The following is a 24,845-nucleotide window of genomic DNA, read 5'->3' on the forward strand; positions in this document are numbered from 1 at the left end:
TTTTTCTGTTAAAATTCTCGACTCTTTCTCCAGGGTTTGAGAAAAAACGCATTCCAGAGGAAAAATTTGTAGTAGAAGTGCGACCTTCTGCTAATCATGTAAAACCCCTAAATTCTGCCATCAAACCCTTACTCCCCCTTCCATTTTATCTCCGTAAATCAACTGCGATAACGCTCAAGACCTCTACAACATCACACTACTCTCTTTTTCTCTGTCAAAAGCCTTTGCTTATTGAAGTAGAAATTGCAGCAGAGCCAAGCCAATACTCCTTCGCTGTAAACCCTAGAGCGCGAAATTTGACAAGGAAGTATTTGTTCTCCCAAGGAGCGAATTAGGTTTTTGTTGTTTTTTCTCCCTTCCTCTCAAGTCTCGACTGCTCGGGGACGCCATGAGTCCTATTCAGAATTTTGAGCAACATTCTCGCCATCTAGTGGAGCCTGACCTCCGTACGCTCTCTCAATCTCTCTCATTTTTTCATTTTTTTTTGCTGCTTGGTTTATGAAAACTGGAGGAAAGGGGAATAGTTTTAATGTAATTTATAATTTTGCTAAACAAAATGAAAAATTCATTTGAAGCGCATAAGTGGATATTCCTTATTGAAGTTAAATTTGGTTTTCTTTTCTCACGTTTTCTCAGTAACCAAGTGGAACTGACATGCTGTGTTTCATAAAATTTTGCTTCTTACGGTGAAACTAAATAAATTGGTCTACTATGCTTTCCTTTTTATGTTGTGAGTTGTGACTGCACTTTTTCCTCACCGTTACACTGCCGCCATCATAACCAACTCCTGTTATTAGTTTATTTTGGCAGCATTTACGTTTGGAAATTATACTCTTATAACATTTTATCCCATTTTGTTGATCTCGTACCACACACAACCTAAATTTAAAATATAAAATGGAGTTAGATAATAGGAGCAGAAATGGACATAGCAATCCTTAATCCAATGATAAATAGAAATTGGAAGAGGAAAGAAAACTGAAAAAAATAGAGTTCCCATGATCAAATAGGCCCCATTACAATGATGGTAGTTCCTATTTTCCTACATTTTCTGCCCACTAGTTGCATCCTATGACGTGAATCACAAGCACTCTTCAATCTCTCTCCCTCTTTACTAATGAAATTTGCTGCAAATAATGCCATGTATTGGTAATTCTTCCACTCTTAATGTTCAAACAGCAATTCAGACAAGGCTACAGATGGCGATGGAGGTACGTGATAGTCTTGAGATTGCCCACACAGCAGAGTACCTGAATTTCCTAAAGTGCTACTTCAGGGCATTCTCAGTCATTCTTTTACAAATTACGAAGCCCCAGTTTGTAGATAATCCTGAGCACAAGCTTCGAAACATTGTTGTGGAAATCCTTAATCGCCTCCCTCACAGTGAAGTTCTCCGCCCTTTTGTTCAGGACCTCTTGAAGGTCGCAATGCAAGTTCTTACAACAGATAATGAGGAAAATGGATTGATTTGCATTCGGATTATCTTTGATCTTCTTAGGAATTTTAGGCCATCGCTAGAAAATGAAGTTCAACCATTCTTAGACTTTGTATGCAAGATATATCATAATTTTAAATCGACTGTTAGTCATTTCTTTGATAATACAACACCAGCAGTGGAGGATATTAAACCGATGGATACTTCTTCAGATCAAGTGATTACTGGTACTGCATTTGTTGGAAATGGGCAGCTTAACCCAAGTAACCGTTCATTCAAGATTGTTACAGAGAGTCCACTTGTGGTGATGTTTTTGTTTCAATTGTATAGTCGACTGGTTCAAACTAATATTCCTCACTTGTTGCCTTTGATGGTTGCTGCAATATCTGTTCCGGGTCCTGACAAGGTTCCTTCTAATCTAAAGAGTCACTTCATTGAACTAAAGGGTGCACAGGTTAAGGTATGCATTGGCTGCTCATGATGACCATTGCAGGTTTTCTTTCAAAATACTGAAGTTTTTCTAATATCTATTGTATAATAGATGATTGTATTGCTGAGTTGTCACTATGCCTAGACTGATTCTAGGTGAGAGAAAGACTTTGTCAATTGATAAACCAGCTAAATTTTGTATCCAGTTTGTGTAAAAAGGGAAAGCTTTTTTGCTTTTTCAATTTAAGCAATTATTTTTCTAAGAAATGATTAGAAACTTCAAGTGTGGGAATCATATCCTCATAGCAAGGATATTCAATTTGGATGATCCTGTAATTCTGTCCAGCTTGGAGATTTCAGGAATGATGCCATTAAGGAAAAACTTTTATCTTATTGATTATAACTTTCAAAGCAACCTGAGATTCAATTAAAAGTAGTTCAAGGGTGGCGAGTCTATTGGTAGTCCATTCAAGGATATGAAGAACTGTATTGATATTCATACTGGACATGTACTGTTTTCCTCTAATACAGCAGAAATCTTCCAAAAATATTTGCAGAATCTCTCAAGGACCTCTATTTGCAAATTCATCTAAGTTTACTTAGACTATTAGTCATATCCTTGCAATTGTGCATTGCAGACTGCAGTTTTGATCTCTTCCCAAAAGTTGGACAAGTGAGGCGTAAAATAGATGTCTGTAGAAGACACCAAATTGAGCTTTGAGGCATAAATGAAAATACTATACCCATACTAGTGCAGCATTATTATTTATATTTTAACGTATTTGTTTCTTTTGAAAGATCTCATTGATTGTTCTCTATTTTCAATGGTTGCAGACAGTTTCCTTCTTAACTTACTTGTTGAAGAGTTTTGCTGATTATATTAGGCCTCATGAAGAAAGCATTTGTAAAAGCATTGTGAATCTGCTTGTTACATGTTCCGATTCTGTATCCATTAGAAAGGTGAAAGAGTTCACATGCAAATTATTGTTATTTTCTCCCCCTTTGACAATTGTCTTCTTCTTTTTATCTTCAGGTTGATATCTGAGCTTTTGATGCAGGAATTGTTAGTTGCTTTAAAGCATGTCCTTGGGACAGATTTCAAGAGGGGCTTATTTCCTTTAATTGATACACTTTTAGAAGAGAGGTAAGTTCATTGATCTTTTATTCTTTAGTTGCACAAACTGCCATGAGATGCTAGAAAATTTGAAATTTCAATTTAGTTGGAGAGTGTGGAGGCAGAGGTAACAATACTTTCATATCTTCATACTATGAGTATTCCTTTGTTAAGTGATTAACTAAATGAAAATTTTAGAAAGGAAAACATGAGCAAGAGAAAAACAAATGAACGTGCACATTAAATTACTGGTTTGTGAAAACTTCTGCCACCATGGATTAAATCATTTTGATATAAGGAAATTTATTTGATTTCTATTGTTAAAGCCTGATCTCGTTGTGGGGGTTGCAATGAATATGCAGTGCATAATGAATGTGCTGTTTTTTTTTATATAATGGAGTCGATTGTCTTTGTTTATGTGTCTATTTGTTGATTTTGTTAGCAAGAGTCATGCTAAGTTTTTCCTTCAGACTTTGGTAGGCAAATCATTTGGATTTCTTTTGATTGCTTGATGCATTGCCCTAGATGGGTTGTATATTTTAGTGGTTGAATTTTTTTAGTCAGTAATTTAGTTGGATATACCATTGCATATGTATATATATATGTATTTTGAAAAAAGTTTTCCTTCTTTGTTCCAGGGTTCTAGTTGGAACAGGTCGAGCGTGTTATGAGACACTGAGGCCATTGGCTTATAGCCTTCTGGCAGAGATTGTTCATCATGTTCGGAGTGATCTTTCCTTATCGCAGGTGATGCTTTTATGAGGGGTTCTAAATCAACGGTGGATTTTTTTTTTTTTTGGGGGGGGGGGGTGATAGCAGTGCTATTATATATTGCAAAGATTTTTATACCAGATTACTACTCATTCAGATTGCTGGTTTTTTTTATCTGAAAATAACAATAAATAAAACCCACTAATTCATCTATTTAGTAATAACTCATTTGGAAAATCTGTCTGCTATGTTACTCTGTTGCAGTTATCACGGATTATATACCTGTTCTCAAGTAACATGCATGATGCCTCATTGTCACTCAGTATCCACACCACCTGTGCCCGGTTGATGTTGAATCTGGTGCGTATTCGGGCTCTGGTCTATAGATGCTACAGCTGGCTAACATGGGTCTAAGTTTGTTGTATTTACTATTGGTTACTGATGTCATCTTATGGTTTTGTTTGGGTTTAGGTAGAACCAATTTTTGAGAAAGGTGTGGACCAACCTTCTATGGATGAAGCTCGGATTCTACTGGTTTGTACTTATTTCAATTATGCTAGATTATGGTTTGTATTTCAATTATTTTGTAGATTTTTTACCTTGTTTATGGAATAATATCTGTTTCCTAATAGGGGCGTATTTTGGATGCCTTTGTTGGAAAATTTAGCACTTTCAAGCGCACTATTCCACAGGTATGCGTTCTTGTTGATTGGTTTTCCATTTTGTATTTTTGTAATACTAATCTTAGATGCATTCCTGGAATAGTAATTGATTTGTTATTTATGACTTGCCTTTAAAAAGGTTTATAGTTTTTAGCTACCGAACTCAAGGTTGAGTGAATTGACACTAGCTTCACCGTTGGGTTTGGTGTGGGCAAAGTTGAAACTGTAGAATAAGTCTGTGTATACTTTTCCTCCCTCATTTTCTTTTTGGTGAATTTGCAATGTGTTTCGGGGCTTAGTACATAGTTTATTTCCCGAATTCTGGAGCATGGACCTTTGAGTTATTTATAGTTTTTCGTCTTTTGGGTGGAGTTGGTCTTGACATGGTTTTTACCTGCTTATGTAACTTGTTCTAAGAGATATTGATGATTTTATTAGTAGGTTTCCTGATTATAGAAGTGTGTACTTGTCTATCTGGATGGGGCTGGACTTTGATTTACATTTGAGAGTGGATAAAATGGTATTTATATCCCCCATTAAATTTTCACAATACCTGTTTTCTTTTGGGGCCTTTAGTTTTAAGAATTCAAAGATTGAATTTTTCTCGCCTTAAATTGTAATTTGCTAATAGAAATCTGTTTTCTCCTTATACCTTCTTAGTTGCTTGGATACATGAACTGTGAAATCTTTCTTTTAGTTTTAGGTTTTAATTTTGTAGATGGTCTATTAAGTCTCTGATCATTGTTAAGTTACTATGTAGAAGCAACCTTTCATCATGTGGGATTGACTTTCTTCTTTTTTCTGGAGTGGAATTTTTTACTTCAATTGCTTATTTCTATTCACTTATTTTCCTGTTAGAATGTGAAAAGTGATACACTTTCTTCTTTTGGTGATAGCTATTGGAAGAAGGTGAGGAAGGGAGGGAACGAGCTACTTTGAGGTCAAAGCTTGAACTACCTGTGCAGGTTGTTTTATGATTTCCCTGGAGAATTGTGCTAATTATGTTTTCAATCTAATTATATGGAATAAGAATATGAGTTGCCCGAGTCACCAAATGAATTTTAGTCTATTTACTGTGCTGCTTGTTTACTCATAACAACTTTTTGGAGATCTAAATGCTTCTTGGTATCAGTTTTTAATTCAGTCCTCTTTCTTTTTTTTTCCTCTCTCTCTTTCTCTCTCTCTCTCTCTCTCTCTCTCTCTCTCTCTCTCTCCCTCCTCCATCACCATGTATTTATATGAATTAAATCATATAACAAATAGAGAAAAACTCATTTCATACCCACTCTAAATTATTAATTATTTTCTTTGACAAACCAAAAATTCATCAATCGATTCAGTTTGTCCACCTAAGTTTTGAAGTAAGAATTGGAGATCCAAAATCAAGTGAGAAGGAATTTTTTTGTTTTCTGCAGAAAGAAAATTTTATGGGAAGTTTTTGTTAGTTCTGTTGGCAAATAGCTCCAGAATACCTCTTTCCTGTTTTTTTTCTACTTCTTAAACCTATTCCTTTACAAGTCATAATTTTCCATCCAAATTTGTACTCATTCTGGCTTTCAAATAAAGCCAAAATCTAGTTCTAGTCTGAATAATCAGTATTGTTAACCTACATGAAGGGCCCATGAACTATCTCTCACCTGAAAATTATCATGGTGAATTTTGCTGGTGAAGAGGAAAGAAACCATGAAGCATCCATCACCTGAAATTACATCTATAAATAGGATAGCTTCACTTTTAGTTGATGATTGAAATGAAATGCCTTTATTTATCTGGTTTGCACTTATTTTATTTCCATCAGTGGAGCATTTCAGGTATTTTGTTTGTTTAAATTGGACGGTATTTAGTGAGACGGATGTCTAAATGCTTCAGAATATGTTCTTGTTCTTTTTTTTTTTTTCCAATGAAGAGGAACCTTAATATTTTAAGGATCACGTCTTTGTTTCAATTTTGTGTGGAATAAAGTAGTGTTTTTGACTTTTTTTGGGGGGTTTTGTGCTTTCTGGGGTTTTACAGTATTGTAATCTGTTTGAGTCTATTCAATGTGTCTCGAAATTGATATATTTTCTTTGTTTCTTTCTGTGATGTCCTGTATAATGATGGCAATACTTCTTCTTTGAATATCTATATATATATGTCCTATGTAGGTTTAGATGATTCCTTATCCTCCATGTTATAATTCCCTTCTTTCATCTGTACTGAGATTTCTTTTTCTACTAACAAAAGAATTTTTTGTTAAAAAAAAACATTTTGAGTTTCAGTATATACTGTATAGCGTGTAGCATCAGAATTTCATAATTGTACTGTATGTTCCTGTTGGCAGGAAAGTTTTGATTGTTCTGGTGCACTGTGCACCTTCTTATGCAGGATTATTGCAGTGTCATCTTTCAATACATAGGCTGATATTTTCTCTCCAAGATCATCACATGTTTGGCCTTGGGCCTTTCCTTTTGTTCCTTTAGATCTTGACATATATTTAATTGCAGGCAGTTTTGAATTTGCAAGTTCCAGTGGAACATTCCAAGGAAGTCAGTGATTGCAAGAATCTGATCAAGACTTTAGTTATGGGTAATTTACTCTTCCATTCTTCTTCCTTATTTCCTTTCATGTTGAGTGATAGTGACTTGTGGAGATTCAGGAAATGTTAGCTGTCAAATTTTCCTTACCATTTGCCTGTTGGTAGCTTGCTTTTGTTATGTTATTGCTAATTATTTTATTTTTATTTTTTAAGAGGATGTCATGTTCTTCTCTCAGTAATCGTTGTGGTCCACTAGTAAAATTAACTTTATCTGAAACCCAGTATTAGAGTTTTAAGAATGTTGATGCTTACTCTGCACAAATTTGACGTATATGGTTTCATATTAGTTCATCCTTTTTAATTTATTTTTCTCTAGATTTAAGACTCTTTAACTCGTTTCTTTTCAGGAATGAAGACTATCATATGGAGCATCACTCATGCACACTTGCCACGATCACAGGTCTCTTTCTGTCTGTTTTGCAGTTGCTTACATGTTCTATAGATTTTCTGATCTGATATTTCCAGTGTTATAGGTTTCTCCCTTCACGCATGGAACACATTCGCAGGCACTTGTCTCACCATCATCTAACTTACCTGCTCCTCAAGTATTCAAAGGAATGAGAGAAGATGAGGTATTAAATATTTGCAATCAGTACCCTGTGTGTGCTTCTTGAAGATTAGCTTGATCTGACATAAAATATGGGCATTACAACCAGGTATGGAAAGCCTCTGGCGTCCTGAAGAGTGGCGTATATTGCTTAGCCCTCTTTAAGGAGAAGGATGAGGAGAGAGACATGCTAAATCTCTTTTCCCAGATTCTGGCTATTATGGAACCTAGAGATCTTATGGACATGTTCTCATTGTGTATGCCTGAGCTTTTTGAATGCATGATTAGCAACACTCAACTGGTTCACATATTTTCTTCTCTTTTGCAATCTCAAAAAGTGTACCGGCCATTTGCTGATGTCTTAGTTAACTTTCTGGTTAGCAGCAAACTCGATGTTCTGAAACAGCCAGATTCACCTGCTGCTAAACTGGTTCTGCATCTCTTTCGATTTATATTTGGTGCTGTTGCTAAGGCACCTGCAGATTTTGAACGTATTTTGCAGCCACATGTGCCTGTTATAATGGAAGTTTGCATGAAGAATGCTACTGAAGTTGAAAAGCCACTTGGTTACATGCAGCTTCTTCGTACAATGTTTAGAGCACTTGCTGGATGTAAATTTGAGCTTCTTCTCCGAGACCTGATCCCTATGTTGCAACCCTGCTTAAATATGTTATTAACAATGCTTGAGGGTCCAACTGGGGAAGATATGAGGGACCTTCTGCTGGAGCTATGCTTGACATTGCCTGCACGCTTAAGTGCATTGCTACCATATCTTCCCCGTCTTATGAAGCCTCTTGTTTTGTGTCTAAAGGGGAGTGATGACTTGGTGAGTTTAGGTCTAAGAACACTCGAGTTTTGGGTGGATAGTTTAAATCCTGATTTCCTAGAACCTAGTATGGCTAATGTAATGTCAGAGGTTATTTTAGCCTTATGGTCCCACTTGAGGCCTGCACCCTACCCTTGGGGTGGAAAAGCATTGCAACTCCTTGGCAAGCTAGGTGGCCGTAACAGACGTTTTCTTAAAGAGCCTCTTGCCCTCGAGTGCAAGGAGAACCCAGAGCATGGGCTTCGGTTGATTCTTACATTTGAGCCCTCAACCCCATTTTTGGTGCCTTTGGATCGATGCATAAATCTTGCTGTAGCAGCTGTCATGCATAAAAACAGTGGCATGGATGCTTTCTATCGAAAACAGGCTCTAAAGTTTCTCCGAGTTTGTTTATCTTCCCAGCTCAATTTGCCTGGCAGTGTTTCTGAAGAGGGATTTACAACCAGGCAGCTGTCGACCTTATTAGTTTCTTCATTTGATTCATCCTGGCGCAGATCAGAGACATCAGATATAAAGGTCAGTTAAAAATTCGTTGCTTATGATGCTGCTATAAGTTGCATTTGTTAGTGCACCACAATCCAACATTATCAAGTTCGTTTTCTTTCACAGTAATGATATTCTTTTTGTTTTAATTGAAAATACCTGTGGATGATTTATTCTAGTTGCTAAACTGTATATTGTTTCATTTTGTTGTTGAATGCCACTATGGCAAATTAGGTTCCTGGTTAGGGTTTTAGGGATATGTTGATGGATTATTGTTTATTTAAAAGAGATATTTTTCTTTTGAGCTGACTAAAAAAGAGATTGAAAAACAGAGATAATATGCTTATAAATGCATTAATTTTAGGAATATGGTGAGCATTTTGGAAGGGAATTTTATTTTATTTTTCCTCTTTTATCGGTTTGTGTTTTATCTTTTTGGTTCCTCTGTAATTCAAAATGGTATACTGAACTATATACTTTATTATTGTTATCCTTATTCTCTCATTGGAAAAAAAAGGGTACTCCATTCTGCTTGAAATACTCACAGTATTTATAATGCCCCTATTGCTGTGCATGAGTGCATCATCTTCGGTGCGTTTTCTGTCAAAACATGCCTCAATTTATAAATTCTAGAAAATCTGTGATTGTATGGAAAATTTAATAAGACCTTCCTTAATCATGACACTCCACAAACCCTAGCAGAGGGGAAAAAGAATGAAAGAAAAGAAAAACTCCTAGGTGTCATGCTTGATTGTAATTTGGTTTTATTTACTGAAGTTTCTCTAGTTCATGTTCTTATTTAGGGCCTCTTTCCTGAAATTTTGCTATATACTTTTTTGCTTTGAAAAGTGAACAATATTACATTGTGACCACGGGCAAATTGTGGCAGGCTGACTTAGGTGTGAAGACAAAGACCCAACTTTTGGCTGAGAAGTCAGTTTTTAAGATTCTTTTGATGACCATAATTGCTGCTAGTGCAGAACCAGAACTCCATGACTCCAAAGATGATTTTGTTGTCAATATCTGTCGCCATTTTGCAATGGTATTTCATATTGATTATACCTCAGCCAACCCTTCTATTCCAACTGCTACCATTGGGGGTCCTATGCTTTCTTCAAATGCTAGTGCTTCCAGGTCAAAAAATAGCACTTCCAATCTGAAAGAGTTGGATCCTTTGATATTTTTAGATGCTTTGGTTGATGTGTTAGCAGATGAGAATAGAGTCCATGCCAAAGCTGCTCTTAATGCTCTAAATTTGTTTGCGGAAACGCTTCTGTTCCTTGCGCGCTCAAAACATGCTGATGTTTTGATGTCAAGAGGAGGCCCAGGAACTCCAATGATTGTCTCTAGTCCATCAATGAATCCTGTGTATTCACCACCTCCAAGTGTTCGCATCCCAGTTTTTGAGCAACTTCTACCTCGCCTTTTACATTGCTGCTATGGAAGTACATGGGAAGCACAGATGGGAGGTGTTATGGGACTTGGTGCTTTGGTAGGGAAAGTCACTGTTGAGACTTTGTGTCTTTTCCAAGTCAGAATAGTACGGGGTCTGGTATATGTCCTCAAAAAGCTTCCTCTTTATGCAAGCAAAGAGCAGGAAGAGACTAGTCAAGTGCTAACACAGGTCCTTCGGGTGGTGAATAATGTTGATGAGGCAAACAGTGACTCACGCAGGCAAAGTTTTCAAGGGGTAGTTGAGTTTCTGGCTTCAGAATTATTCAATCCCAATGCATCTATTATTGTGAGAAAGAATGTGCAGTCTTGTTTGGCACTTTTGGCTAGTAGGACTGGTAGTGAGGTATCGGAGTTGCTTGAGCCTTTGTATCAGCCTTTGCTTCAACCTCTTATCATGCGGCCATTACGGTCAAAGACTGTCGATCAACAGGTACTCTTTGTTGCTATTGCTCATTGATATAATTAATTACTTTTCTTTGCTAAATTGATTTCTTGGCTTGTAGGTTGGGACAGTTACAGCTTTAAACTTTTGCTTGGCCCTGAGACCCCCTCTTCTTAAGTTGACTCAAGAATTGGTTAATTTTCTTCAAGAAGCACTGCAAATAGCTGAGGCGGATGAAAGTGTATGGGTTGTGAAGTTTATGAATCCTAAAATGGCCACTTCATTAAATAAACTTCGAACAGCTTGCATAGAGCTACTCTGTACTACAATGGCATGGGCAGATTTCAAAACTCCAAATCATGCTGAACTGCGTGCTAAGATCATTTCCATGTTCTTCAAGTCTTTGACATGCCGCACGCCAGAAATTGTCGCTGTTGCTAAGGAGGGCCTACGACAGGTTTTGTAAAACTCTTATATGAGATACTATCTGCATTATTCTGTTTATCTAAGTTCTTTCACTTATCTAAATTTATTTCCCTATCTTAGAAGATATGCTTTATTCTTGTTAGGTTATTAATCAGCAAAGGATGCCTAAAGAACTTCTGCAAAGCAGCCTGAGGCCAATTCTAGTGAATTTGGCACACACGAAAAACCTTAGCATGCCTCTTCTGCAGGGTCTTGCCCGCCTGCTTGAACTTCTCTCCAATTGGTTTAATGTTACCTTGGGTGGCAAGCTATTGGAGCATCTTAAGAAATGGTTAGAACCTGAAAAGCTTTCCCAGAGTCTGAAGTCATGGAAAGCTGGCGAAGAGCCTAAAATTGCAGCAGGTTAGTATCTCTGTCTACTTGAAATAGGAGTTATTTGACTTGGACATGTGGATTGCGTATGTGTCTATAAAGATAGACATGTATTCCTAGGCATTATTTTTGCATGTTCATGATTTGCTTTATGTGGACATACTCCTATTTTCATGCCTTCTCTTTTGGTGTTCTGCAGCTATTATTGAGCTTTTTCACCTGCTTCCTCATGCTGCGTCTAAGTTTCTTGATGAACTTGTAACCTTGTGCATTGATTTGGAAAGAGCTCTCCCTGCTGGACAAGTATACAGTGAAATTAATAGTCCGTATTGCCTTCCTCTAACTAAATTTTTAAATCGATATGCAACACTTGCTGTTGATTATTTTCTTGCTCGCTTAAGTGATCCAAAATACTTCAGACGGTAAGAATAAGATGCTCGTGTGAAGTCATTTACTGTGGAATTGAAAAATTTGCATTAGTGAGTGTTGTTGTAAATGCAGGTTCATGTACATAATACGATCTGATGCTGGCCAACCACTGAGAGATGAACTTGCAAAGTCACCTCAGAAGATACTCGCAAGTGCCTTTCCTGAGTTTCTGCCAAAAGCTGATGCAGCAATGACACCTGGATCTTCAACTGCACCTGGTGCTTTAATGGGTGATGAAAGCCTTACTACCCCTCCGTCTGATGGTTCTAATTTACCATCTGTTTCCCCTGCAGCAACTTCAGATTCTTATTTTCAAGGGCTTGCACTTATTAAAACATTGGTCAAATTGATTCCTGGGTGGTTGCATAGTAATCGCACAGTGTTTGATACTTTAGTACTTGTGTGGAAGTCGCCTGCAAGAACTTCTCGATTGCACAATGAACAAGAGCTGAACTTAGTGCAAGTAAGTTTAGTTACTATATGCTATATGGGCAAAAATAATATTTCCTTTTGGGCAATTTTACTGATTATTTTAGACAATAATATTGTATTAAATGGTGAAATATTAGTTGTAATCATTCCAAATACATGGTGAACAGCTTGTAATGCTGAAAACTAGAATCCTGAGTGAGTGAGTCAGCGGCCAGTTGCTCCAATTTCTGGTTCTCAATACTGTTTTCTCTCTTCTGTCTTCCTCTCAATTGCTGTGCATTGCATTAGTTTTTCCCTGTCATCTTATGCCTACCATCTTCAAGCGTGTTGAATGGAAGCATTCTTTCTCTCACATACTTTAATATTCATCTTTTGTGCTTGCACTTGGTTGGCTTGGCATATGATACAATAATTTCCAGTTGTTGGAACTTGGAAGCATAAGTGGTAGCAGACTAGCAGTCCCTGAGACTGAACAGAATAGTCATGAATCTGGTGGAAGCTGCATACATCTTGAAGAGAGACAGAAATATTAACTTGATTAGTTTGGATAGCCAGAATAGCTTGTATATTCTATAATATTTGCTCAATTATAAAGACTTGTTTTTTTTCTCTTGTAGTTTCAGTTTTGGGTTTTCTGATGAAGAGTGATTGTCGTATGTTCCCTGGATCTTTATTTAATGCAGGTTAAAGAAAGCAAATGGCTTGTCAAATGCTTCCTGAATTACTTGCGAAATGACAAAACTGAAGTTAATGTTCTCTTTGATATCCTATCTATCTTCTTGTTTCATACTCGCATTGACTACACCTTTTTGAAGGAGTTCTATATTATTGAGGTACTTCACTTAATTTGATTTTGGTCTTTTAATTTTTTCTTCTTGGTTTTTGCTTAGTAGTTGATTTGATGGTTATGGGTTTAACACACACTCTTTCTCTATACCAGGTTGCTGAAGGTTATCCACCCAACTTGAAGAGAGCACTTCTCTTGCATTTTTTGAACCTTTTCCAATCAAAACAACTTGCTCATGATCATTTGGTGGTGGTCATGCAAATGCTCATTCTTCCAATGCTTGCACATGCCTTCCAGAATAGCCAAAGTTGGGAGGTTGTTGATCCTGGTATTATAAAGACAATAGTTGACAAACTTCTTGATCCACCAGAAGAGGTATCTTTGAATTTTTTTCACTTATATTCATTTAAAGAATTTCTTAATTGTCTTTTCTTAGTTTACATATTCTTTTTTGCGTCGAAGGCAATAAAAAATTTGCTTATTCTGCGCTTTATGACAGGTTTCTGCTGAATATGATGAGCCTTTGAGGATAGAACTTTTGCAGCTTGCCACTTTACTTCTTAAATATCTGCAAAATGACCTGGTTCATCATAGGAAAGAACTAATTAAATTTGGTTGGAATCATCTGAAACGTGAAGACAGCGCTAGTAAGCAGTGGGCCTTTGTCAATGTTTGCCACTTTTTGGAGGCCTATCAGGCACCAGAAAAAATAATACTTCAGGTATGTGAAGTCAATCAGAAATAGCATTTAATGTATATCTGTTTCTATTGCCCCCCACCCCTTTCCGGCAGCTTTTTAATTTTTTTTTAATTCATTTGACATAATGGCATCGATTGGAAGAATTATTATGGATGTTTTTCTGATTTCTGTTTTTCTGACAATGAACATGCATTGCAATGACAAAGATAAACATAGACAAATAAATATGTAGTATTTGCGTCTTATCATTTTCTCTTATGGGACTTCACAACTCTGAAATGGAATTACAAATGCAGGTCTTCGTTGCACTTCTCAGAACTTGCCAGCCTGAAAACAAGCTGTTGGTCAAGCAGGCCCTTGATATTCTAATGCCGGCATTACCAAGAAGGTTACCTCTTGGGGATTCTCGCATGCCAATTTGGATACGATACACAAAAAAAATTCTGGTTGAAGAAGGTCACTCTATTCCAAATCTGATTCACATTTTCCAGCTAATCGTGCGCCATTCAGATCTCTTCTATAGCTGCAGAGCACAGTTTGTACCTCAGATGGTCAATTCTCTCAGTCGGCTTGGATTGCCATATAATACTACAGCAGAAAACAGGCGCCTTGCCATTGAACTCGCTGGATTGGTTGTTGGTTGGGAGAGGCAAAGGCAAAATGAAATGAAAATTGTGCCTGATAGTGATCTCCCAAGTCAGTCTAATGACGGATTTAACTCTGGCTCTGCTAGTGCTGATCCAAAGCGTGCAGTGGATGGATCTACATTCCCTGAAGATCCAAGTAAGAGAGTTAAAGTTGAACCTGGGCTTCAATCCCTGTGCGTCATGTCACCTGGTGGTGCATCATCAATACCTAATATAGAAACCCCCGGATCTGGTGGCCAACCAGATGAAGAGTTTAAACCAAATGCTGCTATGGAAGAAATGATTATAAACTTTCTCATAAGGGTGAGACTTTCTTTAGAATATGAGCAAGCTCTGTTAAAGATATATGCTTACCTTTTTGTTGAAGTTTTCACTTGCTGGTTGTGGACTAAAGGCCCTTGTAGATTTAGCCCTTATTACATCTCAATTGAGATCATTGATAATAGAAATGAGTAGATATAATCACAATATGTTTGTAGGCCAAATACAAAGATCATCCTGTTGGGACCATTTATTCTTCCATGCATTAACCTTTCTTTTTTGAAATAGAAGAAAATATTGTCCATTAAAATTTTTTAACCTCCTATAAGTCAAATAATCTGTTAAAAATTTTCACCTCCTTTTATGTCAAATAATCTTACTTCCCCGCCTAATCACTAGTTGGTGGAACATGCGTGAACTGTGAATAGGCAGGAGTTTGGCAAAATATGCATAGTCAGATTTACAGAATGCATGGAATTGTATTCTTGTGGTATGATTTATGTTGTTTCTGATATGACTATCAATTACAAATTTATTTTTTAACAGGAGGCATGGTTTGTGTTTGATGCAGATGCAAAGCAGCTCATGCTGCACCTTTCCACAAATTGAAATTTGAGACAAAATTCTAAGTTATTTTGTCATTTGGCTTAAGTATGCTAATGTTGGTCAAATATGTTATTGTACTCTTGTAGCTCAATGGAAAATGCTGTCTTCTTCTTGTTATTTACCATACTGATTCTGGTTAACCTGCTTTAAGGTTTGTTATTAGTGATGGAATTATGAAAGTTCATTAATGTGGAAACAGGTCGCCTTGGTCATAGAACCCAAGGATAAAGAAGCAAGTGTCATGTACAAGCAAGCCTTAGATCTTCTTTCACAAGCTCTGGAGGTGTGGCCAAATGCCAATGTTAAATTCAATTATTTGGAAAAACTTCTCAGCAGCATTCAGCCATCACAGTCAAAGGACCCTTCAACGCAACTTGCACAAGGCTTGGATGTTATGAACAAGGTTTTGGATAAGCAGCCACATCTGTTCATTAGAAATAACATCAACCAAATATCTCAAGTATGTACTGCAGCAATAAGTTTTTTTTCTTCTTTAAAAATTTCCCTCTTGTTTTACAATCATCATCATCGTATTAATTATTATTATTATTATTATTATTATTGTTATTTATGTTCTAAATCCTAATTATTGTTCATTCTATTCATGTCAGATTCTGGAACCCTGTTTCAAACATAAAATGTTAGATGCTGGAAAGTCACTGTGCTCTCTGTTGAAGATGGTCTTTGTTGCTTTTCCACCTGATGCAGCTACCACGCCAACAGATGTGAAGCTTTTGTATCAGAAAGTTGATGAACTGATACAGAAGCATATCAATATTCTTACAGCTTCCCAGGCGTCGAGTGAGGATAACTCTGCTAATTCAATTAGCTTTGTGCTGCTAGTCATTAAAACCTTGACAGAGGTGGAGAAACATACTGATCCATTTAACTTGTGTCGCATCCTTCAACGCCTAGCACGCGACATGGGATCATCAGCAGGCTCTCATTTGAGACAGGTATGCCATTGATATATCATGTTTATTTTGCATTTTTTGCCAACTCTTGAGTTTTTGGGTTTTGGCTTCAATGTTTTTGATAATGTTACATTTTGTTATCTCACAAGAAACATTGAGTTTGATTTAGCTTCTCCAGTTTTATCTGATTTTATATGAAGGCAGGCTGTACCTTCTTTATTAATCTTCCAGAATTTTGATTGTGACTTGTCATCTGAAAAACTATTTGATTCATGCATCTCCCTTTATACAGTCTATCTTTGATTCATGTTCTTGTATCTCAGAATATCCATTCGTTCGAAACTGATCTGCTTCTATTTCCACTTTCCGTAAGCGGGCCCGGGCTTTTTCCAGCTTCCTTACTTTTTCATCTTAAAGCACACGCGACAGTGATTTTGTTCTTTTTTGAAATTACATGAAGTACACTTATTTTGCATAGGTTGGGGAATTTTTCATTCTTTTTTCTGGGTCAGTGAAGTATTTATTTCTACTTCTTGTCTGTCTGTTCAAATTGTTCTCTCTTAAAATATGCTCTTTCTGCACTTCACATTATCTGATATATTCCCTCATCAGGGTCAGAGAACAGATCCAGATTCAGCAGTCTCTTCTTCTCATCAGGGTTCTGATCTTGGTGCTGTCATTTCTAATCTGAAATCTGTATTGAAGCTTATCAATGAAAAGGTCATGGTTGTCACAGATTGCAAACGATCTGTAACTCAAATCTTGAATTCTTTGCTCTCAGAGAAAGGAACTGATGCTAGTGTGCTACTGTGCATCCTAGATGTGATAAAAGGGTGGATTGAGGATGACTCAAACAAACAGGGAGCAGTCCCTTCTAGTGCTTTTCTTAATCCTAAGGAAATAGTGTCTTTTCTGCAAAAGCTTTCACAAGTTGATAAGCAGAACTTCCAACCTGATGCTTTGGAAGAGTGGAACAGAAAATATCTTCAGCTTCTTTATGGAATTTGTTCTGATTCAAACAAGTAAGTAATATTTTGTGTTAAAGGAAGATTTGCATGCTATATGCATTTGAATAATATGTTCATTGACTACCAGATATCCACTGGCCTTGCGTCAAGAGGTGTTTCAGAAGGTGGAAAGACAATTCATGCTTAGTTTACAGGCAAAGGATCCTGATATAAGGATGAAATTCTTCTCACTTTATCATGAATCTCTAGGGAAAACATTGTTTACAAGACTGCAATATATTATCCAAGTTCAGGACTGGGAAGCTCTAAGTGATGTTTTCTGGCTCAAACAAGGTCTTGATCTGCTTCTAGCTATCTTAGTCGAAGATAAACCCATCACGCTTGCTCCAAACTCTGCTAGATTGTTGCCACTCTTGGTCTCAAATTCTCCTCCGGATGGGTCTGGGATGCTGCAACAGGTTACTGATGTTCCGGGGGGTACTGAGGAAGCACCTTTAACACTTGATAGCCTTGTCCTTAAGCATGCTCAGTTTTTGAATGAGATGAGCAAACTTCAGGTTTTGCATTTGGGTTTAACTTTCCTGAACTTAATGATTGTTATATCATATTCTTTAGTATCTAATTCTCCATAGTTTGAACATTGATTGTTGGCAATACAAGGAAGTGGTTTCTGTTACTATTTTGTGTATTCTAGTTTTACCAATATATGATATAAACTTAATCAATTAGCAATGGTGGATTCAAATAATAGTACTTGTTGGTCCCATTCCTATTTGTAGAATTGTACTTCTCTTTAGTTGTTGGGAGGAAAGAACCAATGAATTGTCTATTTACAGGGTTGCATATTACGAATGACATGCCCCCACCTGTTTGGTGGTTTAGCCAGTTTTAACTTGTCTTGCAGTATTGCCCGAGAGGGAGCTTTATTAGGAGTTAGGAACTAGTATACCTGAATCTGTTATTACTTTAACTTCTTCTCACTTCTTTCAGGTAGCTGATCTTGTTATTCCATTGAGAGAGCTGGCGCATACAGATGCTAATGTTGCATACCATTTGTGGGTGCTGGTATTTCCCATTGTCTGGGTGACCTTGCAAAAGGAAGAGCAGGTAACATTAGCTAAACCGATGATTACTCTCCTATCAAAAGATTATCACAAGAAGCAACAAGCCAGCAGACCAAATGTTGTGCAAGCACTTCTAGAAGGCCTTCAATTGAGCCACCCTCAACCTAGGATGCCAAGTGAACTCATTAAATATATTGGGAAGACTTACAATGCTTGGCATATTGCCCTGGCTTTACTTGAAAGTCATGTTATGCTGTTTATGAATGACACAAAGTGCTCCGAGTCGCTGGCTGAGCTTTATCGTTTGCTCAATGAAGAAGATATGCGATGTGGATTATGGAAGAAAAGGTCAATCACAGCAGAAACCAGAGCCGGACTTTCACTAGTCCAGCATGGTTACTGGCAGCGTGCTCAAAGCCTCTTTTACCAGGCCATGGTTAAAGCAACTCAAGGCACATATAACAATACAGTACCAAAGGCTGAGATGTGTCTTTGGGAAGAACAATGGCTTTATTGTGCAAGCCAGCTGAGTCAGTGGGATGCCTTAGTTGACTTCGGTAAAAGTGTTGAGAATTATGAAATTCTTCTTGATACCCTATGGAAGTTACCTGATTGGACATATATGAAGGATCATGTTATTCCCAAGGCTCAGGTTGAAGAAACTCCAAAACTTCGTCTCATTCAGGCCTTCTTTGCCCTTCACGATAGAAATGCAAATGGAGTTGGGGACGCTGAAAGCATAGTGGGGAAAGGTGTTGATCTTGCATTAGAACATTGGTGGCAGTTGCCTGAAATGTCTGTTCATGCTAGGATCCCTCTTTTGCAGCAATTCCAGCAGCTGGTTGAAGTTCAAGAGTCTGCTCGAATTCTGGTGGACATTGCCAATGGGAACAAACTTTCTGGCAGTTCTGTTGTTGGGGTGCATGGAAATCTTTATGCGGATCTCAAGGACATTCTTGAGACTTGGAGACTAAGAACACCAAATGAATGGGATAACATGTCTGTTTGGTATGATTTGCTGCAGTGGAGGAATGAAATGTATAATGCTGTCATTGATGCCTTCAAGGATTTTGGCAATACAAATTCACAACTTCATCACCTTGGATATCGTGATAAAGCATGGAATGTAAATAAGCTTGCTCATATTGCTCGTAAGCAAGGGCTTTATGATGTCTGTGTGATAATCCTTGAAAAGATGTATGGCCATTCAACCATGGAAGTCCAGGTATATACAATCTGTCTATGTGAGTGTCTGAAATGTAGGAGGTGGTTTTTTGGAATTTGGAAAATTTTCAGTGTCTTTTGATAGGTTATATCACCATTCAACTATGTGCTGTGAATTTGTGGCTGCTCTAGAATGGTCCTTATCATCTGCTGATTTATATTCTTAAGATCAGCACTTAATATGCAGATCAAATCCTCATTGGTATGGTTAACTTTTAATTTAGATTGGTATGTGAAATTCTTTATTTAGCTTAGACTACTGATAAACAAATAGCTTTCATGAAAGACTTGAGAGTTTAGAGGCTAAGGGACTTTGACCGTGGGTAAAGCTATACTTTATGAAGTAGTTTACATTTTAAATGAGTTGGAAAGCAAGGCTGTGACCAACCCCTGAGATGGGTGGTGGTTATTGTATAGAACATTTGTGAAATAACCAATTCTAATAGTTTTCATGTTATTTTTTACCTCGGCTTCATTCTCTTCTCAACTAAGTATCTGTATGCTCTTTTAGTTTTTTATTTTCCCTTGATATCTCTTTCTGCTTTTTTCATGTAGTTGAACTGTCCCGCTGTTTCTTTTTTTTTGCATGTGGTTAGGAAGCCTTTGTCAAGATAAGAGAACAAGCAAAGGCTTATCTGGAGATGAAGGGAGAACTTACAAGTGGTCTCAATTTGATCAACAGCACTAACTTGGAATATTTTCCTGTGAAACACAAAGCGGAGATTTTTCGTCTCAAGGGGGATTTTCTGTTAAAATTAAATGACTCTGAAAGTGCTAATATTGCATATTCCAATGCCATCAGTCTTTTCAAAAATTTGCCAAAAGGATGGATAAGCTGGGGAAACTATTGTGATATGGTATTCATTTTCATGTACTTTTCATGTCATAGCTGTTGCTATGTACACAGTACTGATTTGCAATCTGTCTTCGCAGGCTTTTAAAGAAACGCACGATGAGATTTGGTTGGAATATGCAGTTAGCTGCTTCCTTCAAGGTATCAAATTTGGTGTTTCCAATTCCAGAAGCCATCTAGCTCGGGTTCTGTATCTTCTGAGCTTTGATACACCCAGTGAACCTGTGGGGAGGGCATTTGATAAATACTTGGACCAAATACCCCACTGGGTTTGGCTTTCTTGGATTCCGCAACTATTACTTTCCTTGCAGAGGGCAGAGGCACCTCACTGCAAACTTGTTTTATTGAAGATTGCCCAAGTGTATCCACAGGTAGATGTCTCACATTTGGTTTGTGTGTTAACTGAATTGATACGTGTTGTTTCTCATAACAGTTTTAATATTTCCCCATCTACAAATTGTAGGCTTTGTATTACTGGCTTCGTACATATTTGCTTGAGCGTCGTGATGTTGCAAATAAATCTGAACTGGGCAGACTGGCAATGGCTCAGCAAAGAATGCAGCAAAATGTATCTGGGGCCGGGGCTGGTTCTCTTGGAATGTCTGATGGAAATGCAAGGGTGAGTCATAGTGGGTCCACTTTAACCCCAGACAGTCAAGTTCACCAAGGCCCTCAACCTGGTAGTGGAATTGGGTCTCATGATGGTGGGAACTCCCAGGAACCTGAAAGGTCTGCAGCCACAACAGTTGAGAGCAGTGTCCATGCAGGGAATGATCAACCTTTGCAGCAAAATTCTTCAACTATCAATGACAGTGGTCAGAATGCATTAAGGCGTGGTGCTTTGGGATTTGTTGCTTCAGCTGGCAGTGCTTTTGATGCTGCGAAGGACATAATGGAGGCTCTTAGAAGCAAACACACTAATTTGGCTAGTGAACTTGAGGTGATTGTTTCAGTGCTAGATTTCATCTGCATCCATATTCCATAGTATACTTGTGTGTGTTATGCTGGTATACTTTTGACTGGGAACACAGGCAAAAGAAGAATGATTATTCGTTTTTGCTCCATTGGCTTGATACTGCATCCATGTTCCATTTTTTTTTTTTTTATCATTTTCATTTGTTTTTTATTGTGTAAGAGGAGAATGGCTTTCGAATTCGACAACATGATTTATTTCCTTTGTCAGGTTGACTGCTTTACCAACTACATGGTTTAGGCTAAAATTTCAATGTTGCAGGTCCTGCTCACAGAAATTGGTTCACGTTTTGTTACTCTGCCGGAGGAGAGACTTCTTGCAGTGGTTAATGCGCTGCTCCACCGCTGTTACAAGTATCCCACTGCTACTACAGCAGAAGTTCCTCAATCTCTCAAGAAGGAACTTTCTGGAGTTTGCAGGGCTTGCTTCTCTGCTGATGCTGTGAACAAGCATGTCGATTTTGTGAGAGAATACAAGCAGGATTTTGAGCGTGATCTTGATCCAGAAAGTACAGTTACCTTCCCTGCCACCCTTGCTGAGCTTACCGAGCGATTGAAACATTGGAAAAATGTCCTTCAGAGCAACGTTGAGGACAGGTTTCCTGCCGTCTTGAAGCTTGAAGAAGAAAGCAGGGTGTTGCGTGATTTTCATGTTGTTGATGTAGAGGTTCCTGGACAATATTTTAGTGATCAGGTAATCCTTCTGTTTTTATACCTAGCAACTTATCAAAACTTTTGCAGGTGGTATGGATAAATGGGCCTGGGAGCTGATGCTAATTTATCGCTGGAATTTATTCCAACTCACCTATTGCCTTTTGAACCTTCTCTAATTTCTAACCTACTAACTGAATGGATTTTCTCTGTGTTGGATCTTTCATGGAATTATTCTTGTTCTTATGAACCTATATAACCAATTCCAGGAAATTGCCCCAGACCATACAGTTAAGTTAGATAGGGTTGGAGCTGATATTCCTATTGTTAGAAGGCATGGAAGCAGCTTCCGGCGCTTGACTTTGATTGGCTCCGATGGCTCACAACGCCATTTTATTGTTCAGACATCTTTGACACCTAATGCCAGAAGTGATGAACGCATATTGCAGCTTTTCCGCGTTATGAACCAGATGTTTGATAAGCACAAAGAATCAAGACGTCGTCACATATGTATTCACACACCAATTATCATTCCTGTTTGGTCCCAGGTAATAAACTCTGCCTTCAACAACTCTTTCCCTTGAGATTTTAAAAGTTAAATGGTTTTTTTTATAAAATGGACCCACCATGTTTACTTTATTTTCTTTATCTGCTGACTTGTGCATTTCATTGCACATCACAGCCTATCTGAATTGTTCTCCTTAGTACAGTGTGTTACTGATGACGTGTGCATTTCAATGCACAGCACACCGCAGCCTATCTAAATTGTTCTCCTGATTGCGTTGTGTTACCTGAATAGGTTCGCATGGTTGAAGATGATTTAATGTACAGCACTTTCCTTGAGGTCTATGAGAACCATTGTGCAAGGAATGACCGAGAAGCAGATCTCCCAATTACCTACTTCAAGGAGCAATTGAACCAAGCTATATCTGGGCACATATCACCTGAGACTGTTGTAGATCTCCGCCACCAAGCTTATAATGAAATAACAAAAACTCTTGTGACTGACAGCATCTTTTCTCAGTACATGTACAAGACCCTTCTGAGTGGCAACCATATGTGGGCTTTTAAGAAACAATTTGCCATCCAGTTGGCACTCTCAAGTTTCATGTCATTCATGCTTCAAATAGGAGGGAGGTCTCCAAATAAGATATTATTTGCCAAGAACACTGGGAAAATTTTCCAGACAGATTTTCATCCTGCGTATGATGCCAATGGAATGATTGAGTTTAATGAACCAGTACCTTTTCGTCTTACAAGGAACATGCAGGCGTTCTTCTCTCATTTTGGAGTTGAAGGGCTTATTGTTTCTGCGATGTGTGCTGCAGCACAGGCTGTTGTTTCACCTAAAGTGAGTTTTGTTAGAATTCAATTTGATAGTAATTTCCTTATATGCGTCTCTGGCGGACAGTAATTTTCTAAATTTGCACTATGGCAGCAAAACCAACATTTGTGGCATCAATTAGCAATGTTTTTCCGCGATGAGCTGCTGTCTTGGTCTTGGAGACGACCACTTGGGATGCCCATGGCACCTGTTGCTGGAGGCGGTAACATGAATCCCGTTGACTTCAAACATAAGGTCACTGCCAATGTTGATCATGTTATCAACCGGATCAGCGGAATTGCTCCACAATTTCTCTCTGAAGAGGTAACTACTTGAGCCAATTTCATGAAAGCATTTGGTGTTGTGATACTGAATGCTCTGACGTTGAACTGTGTTCTGTCAAAATCTCTAGATGAAAATAATTGGCGTATTTCATGTATATTGGTGTCCAATTGCTCCTTGCTGTGTCCAACATAAAGTTATCCATCTTTCTATGCTACAGCGAGAGAATGCCCTTCCCTATGTTAAAAAAAAAAAAGTTGTCTTTATAACATAAATAGTGTTAAAAGTCTTAAAAAGGCTTGCAACGCTGAAACAGGCCTCTGATAGAATAATATTAGAAATACCCTTAATATCTCATACTTTCAATCCCTCCTGTCATATGTTCTTTTTCTTTGTCTAGTATACTAAAATCTTCTCTAACCTTGGTGTTTTTAAAAATTATGTGGTGCACACAGGAGGAAAACGCGGTTGACCCACCACAGTCAGTGCAGAGGGGCGTGGCTGAGCTGGTTGAAGCTGCCTTGACTCCGAGGAACTTGTGTATGATGGATCCCACATGGCATCCGTGGTTTTAAACTTTGTTGAGACGGACAATGTCAGTAGCAGTTTTTCCATCGTAAATTTTTTATGTACATATGAGTGGAAATTACTGCTAGTTGACATTTGATTTATTGTAATCCGTCGGTATTTAAATGGTTCAATTTCAACGTCATTGTTCAACTTATTATCCATCGGTAGATCTCACTGTTACGATAATTCAAAAAAAAAAAAAAAAAAAAAAGCTCGTATCCGCTGAGCAATTGAAAAACCTCTTTGAAAAAAAATCATCATTTTCATATTATTTTCTTTTCTTTTCTTTTGATTTACCTTAATGAATAAATAAATCATTCAAGATATAGTATATATCTATTTTAATCATTTAAAAAAATCAATTAACTTGGTATTTGATTACTTTGTCAATTATTAAATCATTTAGTTAATGGAAGGAATGTTTAATTTATGATTAGTCTTTCAATTAATTAGTAGATCTTTTGCAATAAAGAATTTGTTCAAACCACAAAAATCATAAAAGTTAAATAGTTTAAAATTAATGGAATGATAAAGATTTGATGTATTTTTCAAATCAAAATGATCAACTGAGTTCATCTATGGCACTACCTTTAAACTTGATGCTTTAATTGCCTTGCCTGTGTTTCTGATGCCAAACTATTCTTGCCTAGTATCTGGAAGGCGCCGTCACTATAAGGGCAGAGGCTTTGCTGTCGCTGGGAAGCAGCGAAGACGACTTTGATTGCGACTGCCAGCGACCTCCCT

General features: G+C 37.6%; 1 protein-coding gene across 3 annotated transcripts; it reads left to right on the top strand.

Annotated features, from left to right (window-relative positions):
• LOC110601925 (transformation/transcription domain-associated protein) lies at positions 1–24,251 on the top strand. 3 transcript variants are annotated; one of them, XM_043958653.1, is made up of 35 exons: positions 3–446; positions 1,180–1,895; positions 2,699–2,824; positions 2,923–3,008; positions 3,617–3,725; positions 3,954–4,049; positions 4,161–4,223; positions 4,322–4,381; positions 5,248–5,316; positions 6,835–6,916; positions 7,274–7,326; positions 7,400–7,498; positions 7,583–8,815; positions 9,672–10,667; positions 10,741–11,076; positions 11,189–11,447; positions 11,617–11,839; positions 11,919–12,309; positions 12,962–13,111; positions 13,219–13,440; positions 13,565–13,786; positions 14,062–14,715; positions 15,479–15,739; positions 15,891–16,235; positions 16,806–17,215; positions 17,289–17,718; positions 18,152–19,450; positions 20,046–20,306; positions 20,383–20,673; positions 20,766–21,242; positions 21,537–21,968; positions 22,195–22,473; positions 22,725–23,276; positions 23,364–23,573; positions 23,987–24,251. In XM_043958653.1, exons 1-35 carry the CDS (start codon positions 389–391, stop codon positions 24,104–24,106), a joined length of 11,670 nt encoding a protein of 3,889 aa, XP_043814588.1. In that variant the 5' UTR covers positions 3–388; the 3' UTR covers positions 24,107–24,251. The 3 variants fall into 3 exon arrangements, with proteins under 3 accessions (XP_043814594.1, XP_043814588.1, XP_043814591.1); XM_043958656.1 differs by having other exon boundaries at positions 7,433–7,498; XM_043958659.1 differs by lacking the exons at positions 22,195–22,473; positions 22,725–23,276; positions 23,364–23,573; positions 23,987–24,251 and adding an exon at positions 22,044–22,119 and having other exon boundaries at positions 1–446; positions 21,537–21,997.
• Positions 24,252–24,845: the final 594 nt, after the last annotated feature.

Source organism: Manihot esculenta, chromosome 1 (genome assembly GCF_001659605.2).
Source record: "Manihot esculenta cultivar AM560-2 chromosome 1, M.esculenta_v8, whole genome shotgun sequence".
Lineage (NCBI taxonomy): Eukaryota > Viridiplantae > Streptophyta > Magnoliopsida > Malpighiales > Euphorbiaceae > Manihot > Manihot esculenta.